Source organism: Lycium barbarum, chromosome 6 (genome assembly GCF_019175385.1).
Source record: "Lycium barbarum isolate Lr01 chromosome 6, ASM1917538v2, whole genome shotgun sequence".
Lineage (NCBI taxonomy): Eukaryota > Viridiplantae > Streptophyta > Magnoliopsida > Solanales > Solanaceae > Lycium > Lycium barbarum.
In genome coordinates this window covers 13,872,959-13,896,038 of record NC_083342.1, presented here as the reverse complement: position 1 = coordinate 13,896,038, position 23,080 = coordinate 13,872,959, and the positions used below count along the sequence as shown (strand labels likewise).

Genomic DNA, 23,080 nt, shown 5'->3' with positions numbered 1-23,080 from the left:
CTAATCTGAATTAAATTAGAAAGTGACATCGGATGGAATAAATAAAAAGAGGTAGCCGGTGCACAAAGCATCACATGTTAGCATGATTGTTAGCATGATTGGGGAAGGACCGCACCCAAAGGTTGTGATGTAGACAGTCTAACCTAATGAAATATGAGAATAAGAAATACTAGTACCTTTTCGAAAACATTTGTTTGTAAATCCTCCGACGGATGGAATAAATAATGAGCTAAATTAAGAAAATTAGGCTTAACAAATTAATTTATCTCAACATCTACCGAAGAATTCATGAATTAGGATTACAAAACAACCAAACTATGCATACAAAAACTAAAAAAAAAACACAAATATCAAGAACCATCAAAGGAAAAAGCAAAAGAGAAACCATAATTTTCTTTACAAAAATCAACAAGTGAACTGTTGCAGGGAGGATCTGAGGACCACTTTTCTCCACTCATGCACTTGATTTGATTGGGATATAAAAAAATTCATATCTGCAGCAGATTGACTAATATATTATATCTTATTGTCCAACTATAGATAATGTAGAATTATGATGTATGAGAAAAACAAATACAAGTACCTTTTAGAAAACATTTGTTTGTAAATCCTCCATCTCAGGGTTGATGTCTTTTGCTTCATTTCCCAAAAGAGGAGCAGAATCTAGTTTTGGAGGGTTCTGAAGAATATGTTTCACATGTTATTCTCAAGTGTAGATGAAATATACAAACACATATGAAATAGCAAACAACAGCTTATGAACCTATACACAAACACACACACAACATGGTTCTACTTTGAAGCAAAGAACCAAACATGTCATTTCAAGAAGATTTTTAAGTTATACACACCGTCCTGTAACAATTTTTTTACACTATGAGGTCTCCTAAAGGATATCTATAGGTAAGCCAGCTTAAAATGTGAGATTTGTAATCTTGAAAATAAGGCAGGTTACCTGGTACAATAGGTAGTTTGGAAAATTTAGGAGGAGCCAAATCTAAGGAGGCGGAGGAGAGGAGAGGAGGGGACGAGAACTATATTTGGAAAATTTAGGTTAAAGATTTTCTTTCAAGAATTGAATGACAATTTAACTTTTATACAACGACAGAGGAGAAGAATTTTTATACTATCAGGTCATCTAAATGATGATTACAAGTAACCGTCCACAAAATTCGTCACTGCTGTCTATGTTCACTGTTGATTTAGATCCTTCACAGGCTTGTTTCAGTAATTGTATGTCACTGTGCCCCCATATTCATGTGACTTGTAACATTTTAAGAATATTTGTCACACAACAAATAACATGAAACGGTAGCTGTTTTCATACATATGATGAAAGAAGAAAGATTCACAAGCTAGAGAAAGAGCTTATAACAATACCATGCAACGAATTAACGCCCAATTCACACCCCGGAAGAATGGATGCTGCTTGATTTCGTTAGCTCCTTCATGGGCTCCTAACCTGTTTTTGGGATCTCTATGCAACAATCTATATATTAACTGCTTTGCTTGGAGACTAGCCTGGAAAAGGAGAGGATAAACAGACAGTTTTAGAAATTGGAGGAAAAAGATGCACTCGCACGAGAGGAAATATGTTTATCTATCATCGAGGCACTTAAATTGGTTAGATTGAAAGATCATACCTGTATGCTTCCTCGGAATTTTAAATCTTTATGCAGTATATTTGTGAAAGTCTTTTGCCTTGTCTTCCCCCTGAATGGTGTATAACCATACAACATTTCATACAAAAGAATGCCTGCCAAACGACAATTTGTTCATCAACAATAACAGAAAGAAGCATGGTGTAAAAAGTTCTCAATGAATATTGAAGGATCAGGCAGTTAGCAGTATCAACACTCAAAAGAGCAAACGGTTTGTAAAGAATTACCAAGAGCCCACCAATCCACTGCACTAGTATGCCCTGCTCCAGTTATGATTTCCTGTTAAATAAAGCGAAAAGAATAGTTAAAGAGCACGGTATACATGAATAACAACTTGACATATAATACAAACTATTAGGTGTGGAAGAAAAAAAGTAATGTTTTCTGAGAAAAATCTCACAGTGCGACATTTAAGAATTCACGATATTTAAAATACAGACGTTGATCACAATCTAGCGCTCCTTTCTACAATGAGAACATCACATTGGGAAGGGAAAGAAGAAGTCTAACCGGAGCTATGTATTCTTCAGTTCCAACAAAAGAATTTGATGCACGCATAGGTTCAGCCATGAAGATAGGATTCTGTTGACCTTTGTGATGCTTTTTCTTTTCTTTGATTTCTGGAAGTAGAAGCTGTCCAAACCACCAAAAACAGTGTATTGGCATTCATTAGTTACTAATTTTGTTTGCAAAGTCACCTCGTGATTTTTTTGTTTTTTTGTAAATCTGGCAAGAGTTAAGTGTACCTGTGGCTTGCAAGACGTCAAGCAAGAAAGATCAAAATCTGTCAAAGATACATGCCCATTGCTCTGTAGCAAGACGTTTTCAGGCTTCAGATCCCTATAAATTATACCTGTTGGCAAAAGATAACTCAGGATACATGGAGATGGGTTTTTGAACTCTTTAGATATGTTGCAGACGAAAGCGATAAATAGTACATATACTATTGTTTGCTCTGATTGATATGCCATCTACAGGATTGCCGCATTTACTCAAAGATCACTCACGATAACTATTCTTATTGAACATTAATCGCTTCATACAACTAAAGTCAAAGGGAATGGTGGATATCGGCATATTGCTTGAAAGAAAGAACGGAAAGTAAAAAATAGATATATCAAACATTGATTCATGAACAAGAGTTCTCCTCATTCATTGATAAGGTGTAGAAAACTGTTTGATCATGTTAGTCCAAAAGTTGGTAGGATTGGAGTAGTTAGAAAAGAATGAACATTAGACTTTCTTATCATTAAGATCTAATTGTATCTATAATACATGTGGGTATAAGGGCTACCTTGACAGTGAAGGTACTCCAATGCCACCACTATTTCAGCAACATAGAACCTGCACAAAACAAAAAGTTTTATGTCACCGGATACTGGTGTAGCAAAGTTAAGCTGGTGTAATATTGTCCATCTACGGAAATTGAACTACAGATATTAATGAAGAAGACAAAAAGAAAAAGAACGAAAAAATAGGGACCATCCTCCAGCACATGCTAGACTTATTTCTGGTGGGACTATCTCAAAAATTTCCATTTCAGTCTTACTCTGGTGTGAGTTATGGGTTATAATTGTATACTTAGTCCAGTATGATGTCTGATGAAAAAAAGAAAATTGGATACCATTGCCTACAGGAATTAAGTGACTCAAATTGGCTAAGAAGCATCAAAACAAAATATATCAATAAATGTTCAAAAGACCATGTGAATATGAGATCAAAATCTCAGAATGCTTCTCGGATAGGTATAGTTGTAGACTATTTCTTTTTTCAAATTTGGTTATATATATGTTTTACCTTGCAGCATCCTCCTTCAACACCTTCTTTGGTTGTCTGTCTAGAAGCATGAACAGCTCTCCTCCAGGGTAGTAATCAGTTATTAGACAGATATGGGTTTTGGTCTGAAACATAGTAAAATTCAACAATTCAAAATTGTAAATATTACCATAAACGTACACATTTATTAAAGAGGGAGAGAGAGAGTAGATTATGCCAGAAGTAACAAGGGTGGTTAAGTTTTTCATCGCACGGTTTTAAAATGGAAAAGGCAACACAATAAAGTAAGTATATTCAGATGTCCTGGCCAACAAATTATATATATTCAGGTGCATATTATCAGTTCACTAAATTCATGAAGCATCAAATGCTCTGGAGGATTCAAGTCTACGTGCGCTTGCATTTCCTACTCACAACAGTTTTCTGAACATATGGCAACTACAGAATTATGATCCATCTCATCAAGTTTCATGTATCTAACCTGAAAAGATGCATAAAGTGCCGGAAGAAAAGGGTGGTCCAACATATCTAGGATTTCTCGTTCTGCACAAGCTCTATGCACCTGAAAAAATATATAAAGGATCCTTATTAAAGATAGAAGAATGAGAGAGTACGAGTTTACAGATTAGAATGCAACAGAGCTTCATATATACCAGAGTCAAGATTTGCATAGTGCCCATCACATCTAATTATTGATATTGTGTAGCCTCCGTACGAATAAAACAATTGAGAAACAGAGAAATGCCATTCCATAAGATGCATAAACTTGAAAACCAAATTCTATTGAAGAAGTAAGATGTAAAGAGCAGGTATTTTGTAAATTCAAAGGGCCACTATCTGTAGCACAGGCAAATCACAAACTATTTTTACGAAAAAAGGAGTCGAAAACTGGTTTAGAGTTAGGATTCAAAGTGTTCTCTTTGCAAAGATGCGTAGGGGTGTAACAAATGACAAGTTTTACACGGCTACATAACTTTGTAGATGACACTGACAAAGGTGGCAACAACAGCATAATCTCTAATATATAAAGCTGCTGCAACATGTGTGATCTAGCTATTTAACTCCCTACCTTGTTTCGGTTAAGCATTATATTCTTGTCCATTGCCTTCATAGCAAAATTCTGGCCAGTTCCGCAAAGCTCCACTAAATGCACACTGCATGTCGACAAGTTATTCCCCAGTTAACCAAGAGAACGTAAACATTCATTTTTGGATGACTGTATGCAACATATTATAATACTTGATCCACTCTACATTTGGAACAGCCATGTTATTGTTTCTAATAAATGTACCTGCCAGTATCACCCGATCCCAGTGGTTTAATTGGCTTAAAATGCTTTAATCCTATCGGTTCTCCACTCTCCAGAATCTGCAATTCACAAACCTCTCAGTGATGATTGAAAGGGGCAGTGAAACCTCAAACTAAAACTATTATCAGGGGAATATAAAAATTAGGCTACAGAGTTACTATAATACTGACAATGGATTAGGAAATATTGATCTTCACACAATTTTAAAAAACTCAGAAAGCCAACAAGGCAGATGAGCACATAATGTTGAAGGATCACTAATCCAGACAGAACATTGCATAATCACCTTTCTGAGCAAGCACTTTTATGTGCACATATATACCTGTGTATGGGAAGGGAATGATGAGTGTAAACTAAATTTTATTATTACCTTTTGCATTGCTTTCCAAGGTGCACTGTCCTTCCTGTGAGGCTTTGGCTGAACAACTTTTGAATGATTTCTCCATAAATCCTCGGGTTTCTGCAGGTAAATTCAGAAGTTTGTGAGCCTTGTACAATTCAACACCTATAAATAGCCTTAAACAGTCATGTTCAATATTTTGGACTGACCGAATTGGCATCTGGAAGCTCTCGAACTGCTTCATCGACATTTCCAGCAGTTTCTTTCACCTGATAAGGATCCAAATGAAAATCATTGTCAATATAGGCCTCATCAATCAAACTGAAGACCAAATATGACACATCCAACATGAATATTGATCGTCAAGTGATCATTCATGAGTACTTGTGTATCTGTCATGTCTCTATGAGACTTGACCGAAAAGAATAGTTGAAACTTATGCAAAATAAAGGCAACTCAAGAAGATTAGAGTAGGACTAAGACCAGTTTTGCACTCTCTGTTGCCTTTTCCTCGGGAATACTGTTGTAAAGTGGCTCTACATGCTGACTCCCATCTAGTTGCACTCCAATGAAGTACTGTACCTCTCCCTGTTCATAAACACAAAAGCCACCGGATAAGGATTTTAAGAAAGTTTTTGTACAGTTCCTTCAGAGTAGCTGCACTTTTATCTTGATACATACCTTCTGATCACGCATAGGCTGCAGGTGGAACAAGTTCCAGAACTTTTTGCCTGAATTTTATATGGAATATCAGTTGCTTCAACAATAAAATACTTTGCATTTTTTTGTATGACACAAAAAAATCCATAATTCTCAGGATGTCCCTCATTGACATCCAGACGTCAAACAACCAAAGTAGAGTAAACTAAGCTGAACAGAATAATTTTAGGGGAAACTTGATTGAGCAAACATAATAAATTCGTTCTATCTCTTCAAGTAGAATGGACTTACATTCTTAAGTTCAATAGGGAAATAGAAACAAATGATATGTTACTAAATTTGAGCAAACAGACTTTTTCTTTATTTGATTTAAATTGCTCTTACATGAAATTAATCACTGCCTAACTACCATAAAGGGATTTTAATTGGTTGATCCATCCAGAGGATGTATGTTTAGGCATTTCCTTCCGTCACATCGAAATATATACACACACGCTCTGCATGTATTGTCACAAAGAGTTGAATGCAACCCCTGCACCCATGTAAAATCCTGGATTCTTCAAATGGATATATCCATCCCTTCTATGTCTTATTTTTTGAAAAACAAAAAATGAGTGTAAGTTCTATGCACTGACGATGAAAGAAATATTTATACAATCAAGTCATCTTAACTCTATTCAACAAGTAGTCACTACCAACCAATATAATGAATTCTAAGTAACCTACTATAACTAGTTAAATTAAACTAACAACACAAAAGTTCTTTGGACTATCAGTACATATAATAAGTTTGATTTGTCTTTGATAAAATGGGGAGAAAAATGGAAAATTTATGGAAAACATACCAGTCTTGGTGTAGTTAATAAGCTGGACAGTAACATCAGTTTGATTATCAATTGCCTGTCTGATTTTTCTTACAGTAGCTGGATCAGTTTCTGGACCTTGAAGAAACCTATAACAATTGCAAAACCAAATAGCAACAAAGAGTGAGTTATTTGAAGAACAAATTGTGATTAATCTTTCTTAGGAAGCCAAAATAGACAGCACTACTAAGCTCATATATGTGACATTATGACATATGTTGTTTCCTTTTTTTGCTTTACTATGATTATCAACAAACTTTTTCTTGAGATTGCGTGTTATCTAACACCCCATCATTTTGAAAATGAAGGGCACTATATTTTCCAGGTATTACTCCACTAGTAAGAAATTAGAACTATAAGTCTTCACGGAGTATAATCATAACTAAAAAGTATTTTGACTATAACATAATTACTACTATATATTTTGGGTAGTTTTAAAATATATAGTATTCTTTTTAACTGGGACTACTGTTTTGGGTAGTTTTAAAGTATATAGTATTCTTTTTGACTGGGACTAACATCAGCTCGACTTATTTGGGCTTGAAGACATTTTTTTTTTTTGGGAAGTTACATATTTGGTTGCTCGGTCAAAAATATTTATAGTGGCTAGCCAATATCTATTTCACTCTTTTCTTTTTGGGTTTTAAAACTTTTTACTCCATAACAGTGTAAACTTCAAAGAAAGGTATATATACCTGCAGTTTCTTCCCAAGATCTCTTCACGGCTGTACTCTGTCAGCTCCAAGAAACTATCCGATGCAAATATCTGATTTTTCAAACACAAACGCCACAACATCATACATATATAATTACAATCAATTTGGACCTAAGAAAATTCAACAAGTGGATGCATTTGATAATGATTTTTGAATTAAAAAGAGAGATGAAGTCTTACAATGGGATTATCAGGCAGCCTTGGATCAGTAATGACAAAGTTCTTCTCTATACGTTCGAGAGTCGTTGCTAAATCAATACCTTTCCTCATTTCCTTCTTCCTCACTTTATCATCAACACTTATCAGGGCGACCATCATTGTCGCTCTCATCATCATCATCGTCGTTGTTGTCATCGTTATCCATAGTCATCCTTGCCTCAAAATCATCATCAGCAGTGGTAGTACTAGAACGATTTTTCTTCTTAATCCTGTACTCAGTTACACCATATAAAGTAATGTTACATTTATATATTGAACGTGCGTGCATGCATACACTCGTTTATATACATTTATATACAGTTTAATTCAAAGAGTTCAATTGATTTGACGTAGGTACAAATCAGGGGCGTATCTAGCTTGTTAAGTGGGGGTTCAATTGAACCCCTAACTTTCGAGGTGGAGCATAAATTTAGGGGTAAAAAATTAGTAAAATTGTAATATACAGTAGATATGAACGCCTAACTTTTAAAATATAATGGGTTTAATACTAAAAATCGTAAGATTGAACCCACAGAGTTTAAATGCTGGATCTGCCTTTGGTACAAATAGTGTAATTTTTTTTTAAATACAACTAGGTCACTCGGAGCCAGAAATTTATAAGAGAACTAAAAAAAACATTACCCTAAAAGTCGAACTTTTTAGTTTTACTTATATGCATAGTACGATTTTCCTGCAAATGAGACTCAATTGAACCCTTTCACCATACATAGCTCTACCGCTGACGTCACTTATAAGGTAAGGATGATTATATATTATACACAGTACCATTTTTGTCAAGTTACCAATTAAGGCTTATCATAGAAATTTATGTGTAATTACCTTATTAATAACCTGATACAGTGTCAGTTACAAAACTTGAATTCATAAGGTAATTATAAGTAAATGACGAGTACGGCTTGGTAGAAATGTTGACAACTACACTTATAATGCAAAAAAAAATCTTTGAACTATTAACGTATATAACTTAGATCATAATTCAAATAGGAGTACTATGTATTATGGAAACAGAAGTATTACCCCATGAAAGATAGACGAGCAGATTTTTTAGGTTTCTTTTCGGGAACTTCGTTAATTTTCTCCATTTGCATGGCTGTCCTTGTACCAGCATGGGAATGTCGTCTTGGTGGAGCTTTGTTAACTAAATTTACCTTATAAGTACCGATACCAATATCCTGTTCTCCATCTCCCTCTGACTTTCTCATCATGAAAGGTCGATTATTTGTCGATTCACTAAGTGCTCTTGCTCTACTTGGCTTTTTCATTACTTCCACTAGCTCACTCACTGAATTACTAGCCATCTCCTTCTGACGAGCTGCCATAAAAAACCATAGAGTATTAGGATAACTTATAGTATATATTATTGATATTATCAATGTATTTTAACCTATTGTATGTAGCAGGAAACTTTTTATTATTTTCAAGTTACGAATTTTTCTTACTATATATGAACAATTACTAGTAGTAATCTTTTAAGTGGCCTAATAATGCAAAATTTACTCTATAGTGTTAAAACTCATAATAAGTAGTAGTAGTAGTAACAACAATAATACGTAATAAATAATTAAAAAAGCGTATATATAATTCAAGATTTTTTAATACACCATAAAGTGATATAATGCCAAGGTAGTTTGAAGATTTCCATGGTGGCAAGCAAGAGAAATATTAAAAAACGTAACATTTCATTTAGTCTTAATTATTGAACAAATTCTACACTGGCGTCTCCTTCATCATTCAGTTATCTTTTGGGCGGCCTACTATTTAAGTTAATTTTCCATATATATGGAGGGGCGAATCCAGGTATAAAAAATGGGTCACGTGAACACATAGTCACCCAATTAAATTCGGTGTATTATTATTATATAATCCGTAAAGTATATCAAATATTAACTAAAGGAACACATGCTCTAACTAGACTGAATGAAGCACTGGCTAAGTGCTACCTTTATTCTCTTAAGGTTGTGGGATTGAACCTTACTAAATGCACCTTTGCGTCTTTTTTTTAAAAAATAAATAAATTAAGGTGAACTCATCCTCTTGAAATCCTGAATTCGCCTCTGTATATATGTTCATAAGGTTCCTAAACTAAAAGGAGTACTAAAATGTCTTTTAGTTAAGTCAATAAGTACAAAAACTTGTGCACAAAAATAGAGATACGAATCCAATACTTTTTAAAGCTTCAAAATAAATTATGATCTACTATATATATATATATATATATATGCATTGTAATTTTTTTAACAATATACAATATGAAAGCAATATAATGTATTTAGTTGAGTTAAGAAAGAGTGAAAGAAGTTATAAATAAATACCATCATAGCGTATCAATGATTCTGGAAGCCCATTGGGTCGGACCATCTTGTCCTTGGCGCCTTCAGTGTGCTTGCTTACCTCCACTTGCATTCTGCCAAAAATATTATTATTAATTTCAATTGCATTAATTCGTTTAAACTTGTATGTATTCAATTAATTATCATATAACAATATTACTTGTAGGATATGTTTATTCATAAACTCTTGAATATATTGAAAAACACATAAAATAGAATTATCTGATCATGAGCAATCTAAGAAGAGAAATGTATTATAATAAGTTATTTCACTATTTCAATAATAAAATCTAAGTAGGAAAATGTGCGTGCACACTGTAAGGTGCAACGCTGAAAAATTGTGCATTACGGTTTAACTCCTAGGGGTAGTATAGATAGCTATCATGTAATGAGAATGTATCTGTTTACTGTATTTTTTTTTTTCCCTTTCATTTTGTTTTAGCTTATTCATGATTGCATAATTTTTTACTTCTTTCACAGTATTAGAAAATACTCAATTTGGATTTGACAAAGTATCTGGCATATCTTGTACATGTGTGTGGGGTACTCTTCTATTCTTCTACCTTTTTTGTTTTTGTTTTCCTTTTGGTGTGAAGAGATAAATTAAAGTAGCAACTTTACGAGTTAAGTTATCGCTCAATCTCTCTCTCTCTTCGCATGTGGAAAATTAAATTTAACTGCTCACTATTTTTTTTTGCATGTGAAAAATTAAATGTAGTTACTTTATGTAATGCATTTTCCTTTTCGTTTAAGAAAGAATGATATCTTTCTAAACTTAAAATTAAATTCAAGTTGAGGGAGAATTGAATCTAACAAGTTTAATGGGTGCATTAATGACTCCAATAGCTGACAAGTAAAAAGGATGTGAAATACTTCCTCCGGATTAAAAAAAAAAAGAGTCCACTTAGCCATTTACACACCCCTTAAAAAAATACTAACTTCTAAACAAAAATAGGTAATCTGACTAAACTACCCCTAATTAAATAGAGATTGGGATTTGACCATATAACACTTAATAGGGGAAAATATGGAAAAACAAAGTTAATTATTTCTTGATTTGCTAAGTGAACTCTTTTGATAAAAAAAAAGGCTAAGTGAACTCTTTTTTTTTTATCCGGAGGGAACAGTAAGTAATAGTGAAATGCTACTTCATGCAAAAATTGGTTCCCTATCAGAAAAACATTTGCACCCCAATCAAAGGGTCCAGAACAAGGCATTTTATTAAGGCCCACTATTTCCCATCTTAATCATGTAAATGAATCTTTCTATGGATTGGATGAGGACAATGTCCAGCTGGTTACCAAAGAAAAAGCAAGAACTGTCGAAGAGATAAGGGAACAAACCCTCTTCATCCCACAGTACATACTACACTTTTTCAACATTTATAATTTGGACCATTATAATTTACCCCCAATAAAAAAAAAAAAAATTGGACCATTATTCAAGTATGTTATTCTCCAAATTATTGTTTGTTGTCTTTTTCTTAGTATTCTGTAAATTGGTAGAAACACGTATTTATGTACCCGTAGTTATACCTTTAATTTAACAGAAGAGTAGGTACATTGGTTATTTCTCATGACAACTTAAAATTTCATTCAATTTGAATTTTATTCATGTAAGATACCTGCCAAAAAGAGACAAGAGTTCGTAGATCTCCGCAAACCCATTCCTAACTATTGACATAAAATTAGGCCACTAATCAAAAAATATATATAGAGTAAAATCTGTATGTAATTATGAATTGATACCATCAAGACTCATTATTTAGTAATAGCAATGAAAATTACACAACAAAAGTATGAGTTCAATTCTCATTGTTTTCCCTTAAGCTTCTCCATCCCAAAAAAGAATAAAAAGGATGAGTAGCCGAAATTTATCAAATTAGACTTATGCAAATATTCTTCTACATTATCAATGGATAAAATTTAAGTTTCATAAGTATATACTTAGTCTCTTAGTATCAATTTATGCGAAGTGGTTTAACTCGGTATGAAGTTTAAAAAATAAAGAATTTTTTTAAAACTTTTAATCTTAAACATATCATAATATTATTACACGTGTCATATTTCTGTGTGGCTATAAAAAGTTTTCATTAAGAATAAAATGGAAAGGTTAATTTTATTTCAAATATAAAAATGTATCATTTTTTCCCCTAAAGAACTAGTAAGGAGATAGTATAACATAATGAAATAGGAGTGTGTATGTGTATATATATATATATATATATACTCCATCCGTCCCATAATAAGTGTCACTTTAGCCAAAAACACGCATATTAAGAAATCAATAATGCAATGTAAAGTTTACCAAATTACCCCTATATAATAAAAATAAATTACTTTTATCTTTTGATTAGAGCATGCACAAGAAGTAAATTTTTTGGCATTGGGAATCCAACAATAGCAAGTAACTATGTGGATTTTTCAATAATCATTTAGATGTTACTTTATTGTCTAAAGGTAGAATTGAAAAATACTAGTCAATTTATGTCTTGGTTTCCTAAAATGACACTTATTATGGAATAAAAAAAATTGGCTAAGATGAGACTTATTATGGGACGGAGGGAGTGTCATTTTAGATATTTGCAATTGTTATCAATAATTAAGGGAAAGAACAAAAAAGTGATTAGACTTTTTACTTACCCAATGAATTTGAGAACTTTGCCAGCATCATCTTTGATAGGTGCAATGGTGAGGAGATTCCAAAATGGGGTCCCATCCTTCTTGTAATTTAGTAGTCTTCCACAATAAGTTGAACCCGATTGCAATGCTTCTCGGATCTTAGCCACATCCTCAGGATCCGTATCCGAACCCTGCATGAACCGACTAAAACCCGAACCAACAATGAAACAAACAAAATTCTCATTTTTAGTTTACTGAAATATTACGACAGTTTAAATAAAATATGAAATAAAGTATTTCATCCGTTCTAATTTAAGTGTCTTAGTTTGACTTGAGACGGAGTTTAAAAAATAAATGGTGACTTTGAAATCTTATGGTCTTAAATAAAAATGGATAAAGTAGCAAAAAGTATTTTGAATCTTGTAGTTTTAAACTTGCCATGTAGGATGTTTGAATTGTCAACTTACTAAATATAGAAAAAGACACTCGTTTTAGGACAGTCCAAAATGGAAAGTAAGACGCTTAAAATGGGACGGAGGGATTACATATTTTCCAAATTTATGATACTTTCTACTTCCCAAAATAGGTGTCACCTTAGAAAAAATTGTGCCCATTAAGAAATCAATAAATACAATGTAGAGTTTATTAAGCTATCTCTATTTATTAGATGTTTTTTGAGAATGAAGCAATATTAAAGAGGATTATTTCTTTAATACTGAGGGTAAAGTTGGAAACACTTGCCACTTTTTGTCTTGAATTCCTAAGGTGACACTTATTTTTAGACAAATTTATTTCGCTCAGGTGACACCCATTTTGGAACATGAGTATTTGTTTGCTTTTCGAGAGTCAAACAAGAATTTTTTTTACTACGATTTATTCGTGTACACTTTAAATATTTTAAATTATTAATTATTATGACTTATAGTACTTTTTATGTTGTTTATAAATATGTGAATTATTTTAAAAAAAAAAACTTAAAGATCGTGTGTCCAAAGTCACAGTCAGAATAAAGAAATTTGACTCCTGAATTCCGAACTGTATCACATAAAGTGGGACGGAGGAAAGTATAAGATTATTACCAATTCCTGCCTATAACCTCCTTTGATGTATAACCAGTCATCTTGAAAAATCCAGCACTTGCATACAAAATTGGGTAATCGGGTTTTGTTGCATCCGACACCACAAATGTTTGTTGAAATGTTGATAAGGCATCCCTCAAGTCCTCTGATACCCTTGGAATTCCCCCCTCTTTACCTGAATTTTAGTTAACAAAAGGGACTCATTAAAAACATATTAATAATAAATTTCAAGGGACTCAACCTGCAAAAGAAGTAAAAAAAATTCATAGTAACATTTTTGCTGCTCAAGTACTTTTATTACATTATCAACATGTAAAATTTTATCCGCAGCTGATACATAAGTAAAAATAAATAAAAAATATCGACCTAACTCAACCCCAAAAATTAATTCGAAAGAATTGACAAGATCTTATATATATATAAGGAGTTCATGAATCCATTAACCCTTCGATGCGGGACTCCTACATCTAGTTAAGTTAAGTGATAAATACTGTGAGAATATGTTTTAATTAATTATAATTTCGTGAAAATCATATTTCTAAAAATGGGTGCATATTTATTGATTGGTTAAACACACGTATAACTGTACTGCAGATAAAATTTAGAACATACTTTAATGGCCAGATACTTGTGTTATTAGTCTACTTTGCTTTTCGTATAAGTAATTTCAGTTATCACAGTTTAACATTAATTATCACGTGATTGTGTAAAACAACCTGCAACATATCCAAAAAGTATTTTACACATATGTCATAAGCATATACTATAAGGGGACGTTTGGCTAGGGTGTATAGGAATAATGTTAAATAAGGTGCATTAATAATGCTGGTATTAGTAATGCTGACATTAATTATGCTGACATTAATTAATTGGCACGTAAAATGCTTACCAGCTCCATCATCAGAAAACTCGCTGGAACTCCTCATAGAATTACCGGAATTCCTTCTGGAAGTCTCTGTTTTACTATTAGGATCATCTCCAGAAGTTCTAACTTTAACTCCCTGTAATTTCCCAGTCTCATCATCATGTTTCAACACTAGGCCCCACTCCGCCGCTCTCTGAGCAGCACCACCATTTTCATCCACAGCCTTCTGTTGAAAAAAATAATTCAAAGTTGTAGGAAATCAAAATTAGTTAGAATTTATTATTTTAATTCATATTTAAAAGGAATTTATAGTTAGAATTAATATAGAAATAAATTTTTCTGTTTTGAGTTAAAAGTAGGTTTCTGACTAGTCCCTCTGTTTTAAAATATTTGTATGGTTTTGACTTGATACGGAATTTAAGAAAGTAAAGAAACATCTGAATCTTGTGGTTGGTAACTAAAGACATGTAGAATGTAATAAAATGCTCTTTAATCTTGTGGTCTTAAACATGTCATGTAAAAAGTTAAAATTAAAAAGTTGTAAAAAAAAAAGATATATTTTTTTAAAACAGACTAAAAAGGAAAGTAAAACAAATATTTTGAAACTGAAAAAATATTGTATATAGAGATGCTGCTAGCTAGTATTTTTGAATTGTCGAGAATAACAAGAGAATTGTGGAGATTGCAGAACATTCAAAATTAATGAGTTTATGAATAAAACATTCTCCTTCGCGTACCTTCTGACTAACCGGAGAAGCCAATTGCGTTGGCATCGGAGTAATTGCATCTTTGATTGCCATCCATGAAGTCGTAATAATTTCCTCTTTTTCATTATTCGATTCGGGAATTGCAATTGGTTCTGATGATTCCTCGGGGATGCTGCTGCTTGTTGTAATGGGCTGTTCGGTGGCCCAATTTTTCCATGAAGGCTGTGATCGGAAAACTGCATTTGTTGGCCGGGAAGTGTAAGTTGAAGGACTGAATACTTCTAATGAGCCTCTTGGATCTCTGGGTAGTGGTGGTATAAGAGGAGATTGCTTGTTTTGTTGCTCCATTATATCTGCGTATAAGAACAGTTTTCATGTCTGTATCAACACTATATATGTGTGCTCAATGTGATGTTATATACAGGCTATTTATCTCATTTACTAACACAAGCATGTTCATTGGACATAAAGTTCAATAAAGAAAAAAAATGGTCACACGCTAAAAATATCATTAAGGGGTTGTTTGGTACGTTGGATAAGCATAAATAGTCATGCGATAAAACTTTAGTATTGTCTTATCTTTAGTATTGTCTTATCCCTTGTTTGATTATTAATCCTGGAATAAGTTATATCATGATTACAAATAGCACCGGATTAAGTTATTCCTACCAGATGGTGGAATAATAGTATCGGGACTAGTTATCCCTGAATAAACAATAAAAATGACAAGGTTACCATTGAGGTTTCTCGAACTCTTTTTCTACTAAATAAGGTGGAGAGTACTTTTGTAAACAAATAGCCTCTTCTTAGAAATCATGCAATGGATATTATTTTTAGTACAACAAACTAATAAGAAATAATAGCAGGATAACTAATCACAGAATAACTAATTTCGGTATATCTAATCCCAACATAACTTGTCTTCAAACCAAACAGAAGTTTATCGCTATTTATTTAATGTGAGACTAAAATATGTTTTATCTTATATTTTGTATGTTCCATTTAATAAATCAAACGTATATAGTATATCAATTAAATAATTTCGTCATTATTTACTCTCTGTAGTTATTCCGAGATTATAATTACTCTATAACTTGTACACCAACCAAACAACCCCTAAGAGTATAATTAAGGATAAAATAAAAAATTTAAAATTAACAACTTCAAATATAGAAATGCATATTCATTTTTAATAAGCTAAGCGTCATACACAATATAGCAGAAAGATAAGCTGTCAGCATACAGAAACTAAACTACAATGAAATCAACTTATAAATTTGTGTTACATAAGATTCATGATAATTATGATCTTATAAAGTTATATACTCTCTTTGTTAATTGATCTTATATGATAGTATTTTGACTGGGCTCGAGAATTAATAATAAAAAAAAGAGTTTTGACAAGTAAATTAAACATATCAAACATGCTAAACGTTTACCTTTTAAAATTGTGACATTAAATATGTCATGTTATATATATATATATATATATATATATATATATATATATATATATATATATATATATATATATATAAGTATCATTAAAAGATAAGAATAAATAATGAATGTTGCAAATTAAGTAGTTTTCGAATGTTAAAATTTATCAATATAAGGAAAGAAGAACAAGATGTAAAATAGAACACAGTAACTATACATACATACATGGACAGATTAGAAGTCATTGTAGCATAGCTAAGATATTAATAACAGTTGAATGGCCCGTGTGACAGAGGACTGAAATTGAGCAAGACTTGGTAGCTTGAAAATGATATTTTGTTTACAGGTACGTATGACAATAACAAGACGATTATGTCGGATGAGATTTACGTGGGTGAATAAGACGAGTCACCAACAACTAGAGTTGTGGAGTGAATAATTACTCTATTTTTTATTGAATAGATTTCAGGTTCGAGCTCTGAATATGAAATTGTTTTTGTTAGGAAGCATTATATATGCTTCCAATGTGGGACTTTCCGGTGGAACTCAGATTTAGTCAAATTCCAATACGGGTACCGAATTGTTATGAGCAGCAACAATTTGAGCAATAATAACCAAATAAAAAAAAAACAATTTTAACGTGGAAATCCTTGAGGGGAAGAAAGAGATCTTATTTCCTCTCTTTAATTATTCAATGAAAGATGTATTTATAAGGATACATAAATCTTAAGGAAAGTCATGTATATATAGGCTGCGAATTGAAAGACCCTAAATCAGTAGTAATCAGACCACTTTTCTGTATAGGAAATAGACTTTACATTAGTTCCACAAACATAACACGCACAACAGGTAGGAAAAAAAAAAAAAGGAAGAATAAAGACATGAGTTAAGGGCAGAGTAGGAAACTCAAATGCTAACTTTCAAATAGCATGTGTCCATTAAAGAACCCTTCATGGAAAGAACGCTTAAGCACCTCACAATTGGAGGGGCAATTTTGTCAATGAAGGGCAAATCAGGGAATTCACCAAAGAGTCCAACAATAAGGACAGCTAAAAGTTGCTAAAAAACACAAAACTTAGTTCCAACTTCTATTACATGTCCAGTAGTTCGCTATTTAAAGCATTATAGCCCTACCTTTGCTGTCTTGACAATGACATTGGACTAATATTAACCTCAACAAATACTTAGTGAAGTGCTTATTGCTTACCAAAAATCTTAAGTTTAGTGCTTTTCGTGCAGAAGATAGAATGTAATATCTCTCATTGATTTAACATATTAAGTTATTACAAAAGAGTCGGTAAGAGATGGAATAAATAAGTCATTTAATTTTGACGATATTTTCACTTTCAGTATAATTAGATTTCCAAGTTTACCCCTATCCAAGCTCATCCTAAACCAAATAGCGGGACTAAGCAAGGGGCATGGCAATACAACATTTATACTCCAGTATGTCAAGCTTTGATGGGAGGGTAAGAACTATGAACTAACAATATAAGCAAAACACAAAGCAGGCATGCAATTTCTTTGGAATAATGGTTCAAATAAAATATCCGGTTTGCTTCTTTGCACCTGGCTAGCTCTGAGCGGAACTATAAGGGTGAAAATTATATTACGTATATAGGTGAAATTAAATGCTAAATTACCTTTTTACATAACATTAAACGAGGAAATGAGAATTCATATAGTTAATTTTGACTTGTTTGAGATTGAGACGTATATCTACACTGTAGTTACTTATTGTTGCTACATACACATTAAATGTTGAATATTCTTAACAAAATTTAATTCCTGGTTCGCTACTGGCGCTGGTCAAACTTTCAGTCCCACAAGGTGTACGTAATCTCTCTATTATATCTAAAGGTTTGATCCACAGTAGTTGATGAATATTATTGTATTCACCAAAACATATACTCCCTCCGTCTCATAATAAGTGTCATCTTAGCCAATTTTTGTATCCCATAATAAGTGTCACCTTAGGAAATCAAGACATAAATTGACTAGTTTTTTCCAATTCCACCCTTAGACAATAAAGTAATTACATCTAAATGATGATTGAAAAAATCACATAGTAACTTGGTATTGTTGGATTCCCAATGTCAAAAGGTTTACTTCTTGTGCATACTCTAATCAAATAGTAAAAGTAATTTATTTTTATTATATAGGAGTAAATTGGTAAACTTCACATTGCATTATTGGTTTCTTAATACGCGTGTTTTTGGCTAAGGTGACACTTATTATGGGACGAAGGGAATATAGTATAGTAAGAGTACTCAAAATCAACAATTTAATTTTTATATTATTTATTAGCAACACCAAATGTCTCCATGCACCTTACTAAAAATACTTAAGCAGATTAATAGTTGTATTTTAGCCTATAACCTCTGAAATGGAGTAGTCAATTTCACCAAAGAAAAGGTTCCTAGAAGAAAACACAGTGTACATACCTGGAAACAAAAGTAGGATACTGATGCTTTTGCCTTGATTTCAGCAGGAGTAGCAGAGTTAAGTATAAGTAGATATCCTGCAGACTTTACACAGAAGCTGATCTTATATACTCCATAAATAAAGAAGCCTCCAATGATATAAAAAGAGATAAATATTGAGCTTCGACAAAAAGTTATGTGTACAACTTTTTACTGGCAGAAAATGCTAAAGAAGAGGGTAATTAAAAAGAAAAGCAAGAAGAAGAATGATTGTCATGAAGAATTTTTTTTCCCATGCCTATACACCTAGACTTTCACATGGCTATACACCCATCCCTATGCCTTCATTCCAATCATCAACACAATACAAAAATAGTTCGAATCAAAATGAAAAAAAAAGAAATAAAAGAAGAATGTTTGAGATCAATTTTCTAGCATATAAATTCTTGTTTCTGCTTAGGTCTCTCTCTCTCTGATATACTCTATCAGTCTCTCACTTGCAGTGATTGTTCCACTGATGAGTTGTGGGCTTAGATATTTTTGTACATTGGATTTGAAATGTACGTCATAGTGACAAAAGATTTTAAGGGTGTGCATGTTTGGTATGGGGATTTTTTTTTTTTAATTTTATCATTTTTGGTTGGTCAAAACACTACAAGAAAAAGGATTATTTAACAACAATTTTTTTTTTATTGCCATAGATTGATTATTGTTGCAAAAAGTACTTTTGGCAACAAAAAAAAAATTGTTGCATAAACTTTTCTCAACAGCTGTTATTGCAACGACGTGCAACAACTTTTTTTTTTGTTGCCAAAAGTACTTTTTGCAACAATAATCAATATTATAGCAACAAAATTAAATTGTTTGGCAACAAAAAAGTTTATTGGCCAACAATAAAACTAAGTTGTTGCCAAATATTAAATTTTTTGTTGCCATTTCTATACTTTCTTGTTGTGAAATTTTTTTCTTGGAAAATAAGTTCCTTAAAAATAAGAAAAATGACTTCCCTAGTGAAAGTAGAAAAACAAGTCTCGTTAGTGACATTTCAAACGCATTGTCTCTTCCCCCACCTCTCAACGCCTTCTATAGTGTTCTCTTAGATATATATAAATGTTTCTTTAGATAATATGATTTTTTATTTACTTACCAAATACTAAAAAATAAATCGGAAAAGGGTCATATATACCCATGTACTAGCAGAAATATATTGTTTAAATATACCCATCGTTATACTTTCGGTCCAAACATACCCCTCTCGTTCAATTCGGCACAAATTTACTTTTAATTTTAATGAAGAGACACGTGCCAAACTCATAATTCAAATGACTCACCTCCAATTTTAGATATTAGAATCCACCCGAACCCTACCCGACCCATTTTCATCATGATCTTCTTCTTCGGATTTAAACTATTTCTGATAGTCGTACCAAACAAATTAAATCCTAAAAGGAAAAAAGAGGTGAACAAGATATTTACTGTGTGATATGTGAATATCATTTTAGGACGGGGGGCATGTGCGGCTTTCTTGTTTTCTATCGTTTTTGGAGTTGGAGGTCCCTCAAGTAAGCTTAGGGCTACTCACCCTATTTCACTATTTATTACTCTCTTGTTTTTGTGTCTCTCAAATAGAGAAATAAAAGATTAGGCATTTTTGGTGTCATGTGCTTTTGCTTTAAGGTCGTTTGATAAGGAACAAGTTATGTCGAGGTATAAAATAGAAATTAAATAACAATGGGGTTATAGTAGATATGGTTTTATAAATATAATTAGCTTTCATTGGATTAAAAATAAGATATATCGTTATCCATAGCTATCTATCTATCTATATTATTTTAAAAGCATGAATATAAATATTCATTGACCAAAATATCATTCAAATATTGAACGACTTTTATACCTTCAATAAGTTAGAATTATTATCCTGTTGCTACTAGTAACTTCTTAATATCAGAATAAATGCAAATTCATATGTGCTTTATGTATGGTAATAATAGAAAGCATCATATATGAAAATTAGTATAACAGATCAAAATTGTACGTTATTGAGTAACTGTTGTGCGATTTATTATGGAAAAAAGGTGAACTTATCAAAGAAGAAAAAGCAACAAGTCCTAGTACTAAAAATTTAAAGTTAAATATTTTTGTAACTCATAAAATAAATGTATATAATTATAAATAATATTATTTAATAGTATTTTTTACTATGATTGAGATTGTCTGAGAATAACGTGCAACTGTACGTTTATAGAGACTAGTCTACATTATTATAAAAGCATGAATGACAATGTTGATTGACCAAAATACCCTTCAACTATTAAACGACTTTTATATCCTTTTAGTCTAATTCTACCATATTTCTATTGGTTATTTTTGGTAAATTAAAAAGATATCACAAACTAAAAATAGAAATTTAAACGAATACTACTTCTAAACTAAAAAGTCTTTGCAATCACGTTCGAATCCGTCTTGCCAATTGACTACAATTGGGAAATTAGGAATCCTAAACTAAATACTTTTCTCCCTGATGTGGCAATCCAAAAACGTTGCACTAATTCCGTAGAATAACTTTAACAATATTGTTGAGTTATAGATGAAAGAGGGGTAGCTTTTTTTATTTTCTAATTTAAGCGCCGTAAGAATTTCAATCAATATTTTGTATTTACGGTTCCATATTGGATAAATTGTGGTAAGCCTTTGGATAAGAAATGCTAAATAATACTCCTACTATTAATTAAGTTTGTAAAATAACTAAATCAACAGAAAATGATATGCTAACTAATCACTAATTTGACTATTACATGATTCGAGGTATTTCTTTTCAAGTTGCTTATCAGTAGAGAAAAGAAAAGGATGCTTTGTAGTATACGATCACATAATTGGAAAATTAGAGAACTCAACTTTTAAGGTTCTAACAATGTCTAATTATGTTAAATATTAGATATTAGGTGATCACACAACATGCAACTACAATTTATTTATTCGACCTAAATATTATAATAAACGACGAAGGATATTCGTGCAAAACACGTATATAAAGACTAGTTATTTTAAAAACATGAATGCAAATGTTGGTTGACCAAAATACCCTTCAAATATTGAACGACTTTTTTACCTTTATAAGTTGAGTATTCCTTAAAAACATAACTTCATGATGGATAAAATTGTAACACTAAAAACTTTGCCAATTAATAGGATGAGTTTGCATCGGATTCCCATTCTAATCCCAATCATGTTGATTCCAAATCAAAGTCTAATCATTGTAGAAACTTTAACATGCACTAACCGTAACTAAGAAGTTTTCAAACAAATTTAAGAGATTAGATGTCGAACATTAGCATTACTTAATCGTAGATCCAAGTACTATAAGAATTCTTTAGCAAAAAATTAAGTCACTTATTTTGAGAGTCCTAATTAGGATGTAATATAAAAAATTTAAGAGACCTATAATATTTACAAATATTTTATACTCGAGCAGTCAACCAAAGAGCCCGCTTCTAACCCTATTGATATTGGATACTTCCATTAATGGCCAAACTTAGTGTTACGAAGAGCAATCTGGATGAAGGTCTCTGAAATTGATCCATTACATTTAATATTTTATTAAGCTAACTAATTATTTTAGAGTGTCATGTCATATTTTCAGTATAAAATATAAGAATTGCTGAGATTCACTTTTTAGTTGACTTGGCCAAAGTTGGATGACTTTCAAAAATAAAAATAAAAAGATTTTGGATAATAAACTTTAATTAAGTTGGATGATTTTTATGTAACAAAAAAATAGAAAAGTCTTGTTCGGATGATAAATTTTAATTAAGTTGGATGAATTTTAGGTAACAAAAATAGAAATGTAACTTTTATGTGATAATTTAATTAAGTAGGATGACTTTTATGTAACAAAAAATTTAAAACTTTAAATTTGATGACATTTGTGTGATAAATTTTAAGTTGAATGATATTTATGTAATAACAATTTAAAAAGTGATTTTGTGTACACTAAGTTGAATGACTGTCCATTAGGATATTATTGTGGGAATCAATATGGATATGCTTAAATGAAATAGGAGGACGAGAA

At 31.9% G+C, this 23,080-nt stretch overlaps 1 protein-coding gene across 1 annotated transcript; it reads right to left on the bottom strand.

The window, feature by feature from the left end:
* Positions 1-213: 213 nt before the first annotated feature.
* LOC132600827 (phototropin-1) lies at positions 214-19,549 on the bottom strand. Its single transcript, XM_060314235.1, is given in 27 exon segments — positions 214-494; positions 584-679; positions 1,381-1,521; positions 1,644-1,756; positions 1,889-1,940; positions 2,172-2,294; positions 2,408-2,514; positions 2,956-3,005; positions 3,459-3,562; positions 3,919-3,999; positions 4,507-4,591; positions 4,729-4,805; positions 5,117-5,206; positions 5,296-5,355; positions 5,570-5,674; positions 5,768-5,817; positions 6,592-6,698; positions 7,305-7,375; positions 7,505-7,624; positions 7,626-7,752; positions 8,561-8,855; positions 9,856-9,947; positions 12,516-12,698; positions 13,574-13,748; positions 14,463-14,664; positions 15,176-15,498; positions 19,030-19,549. Coding segments are annotated over 25 exon segments (3,021 nt in total). The 5' UTR covers positions 15,494-15,498; positions 19,030-19,549; the 3' UTR covers positions 214-494; positions 584-586.
* Between the last annotated feature and the right edge of the window lie 3,531 nt (positions 19,550-23,080).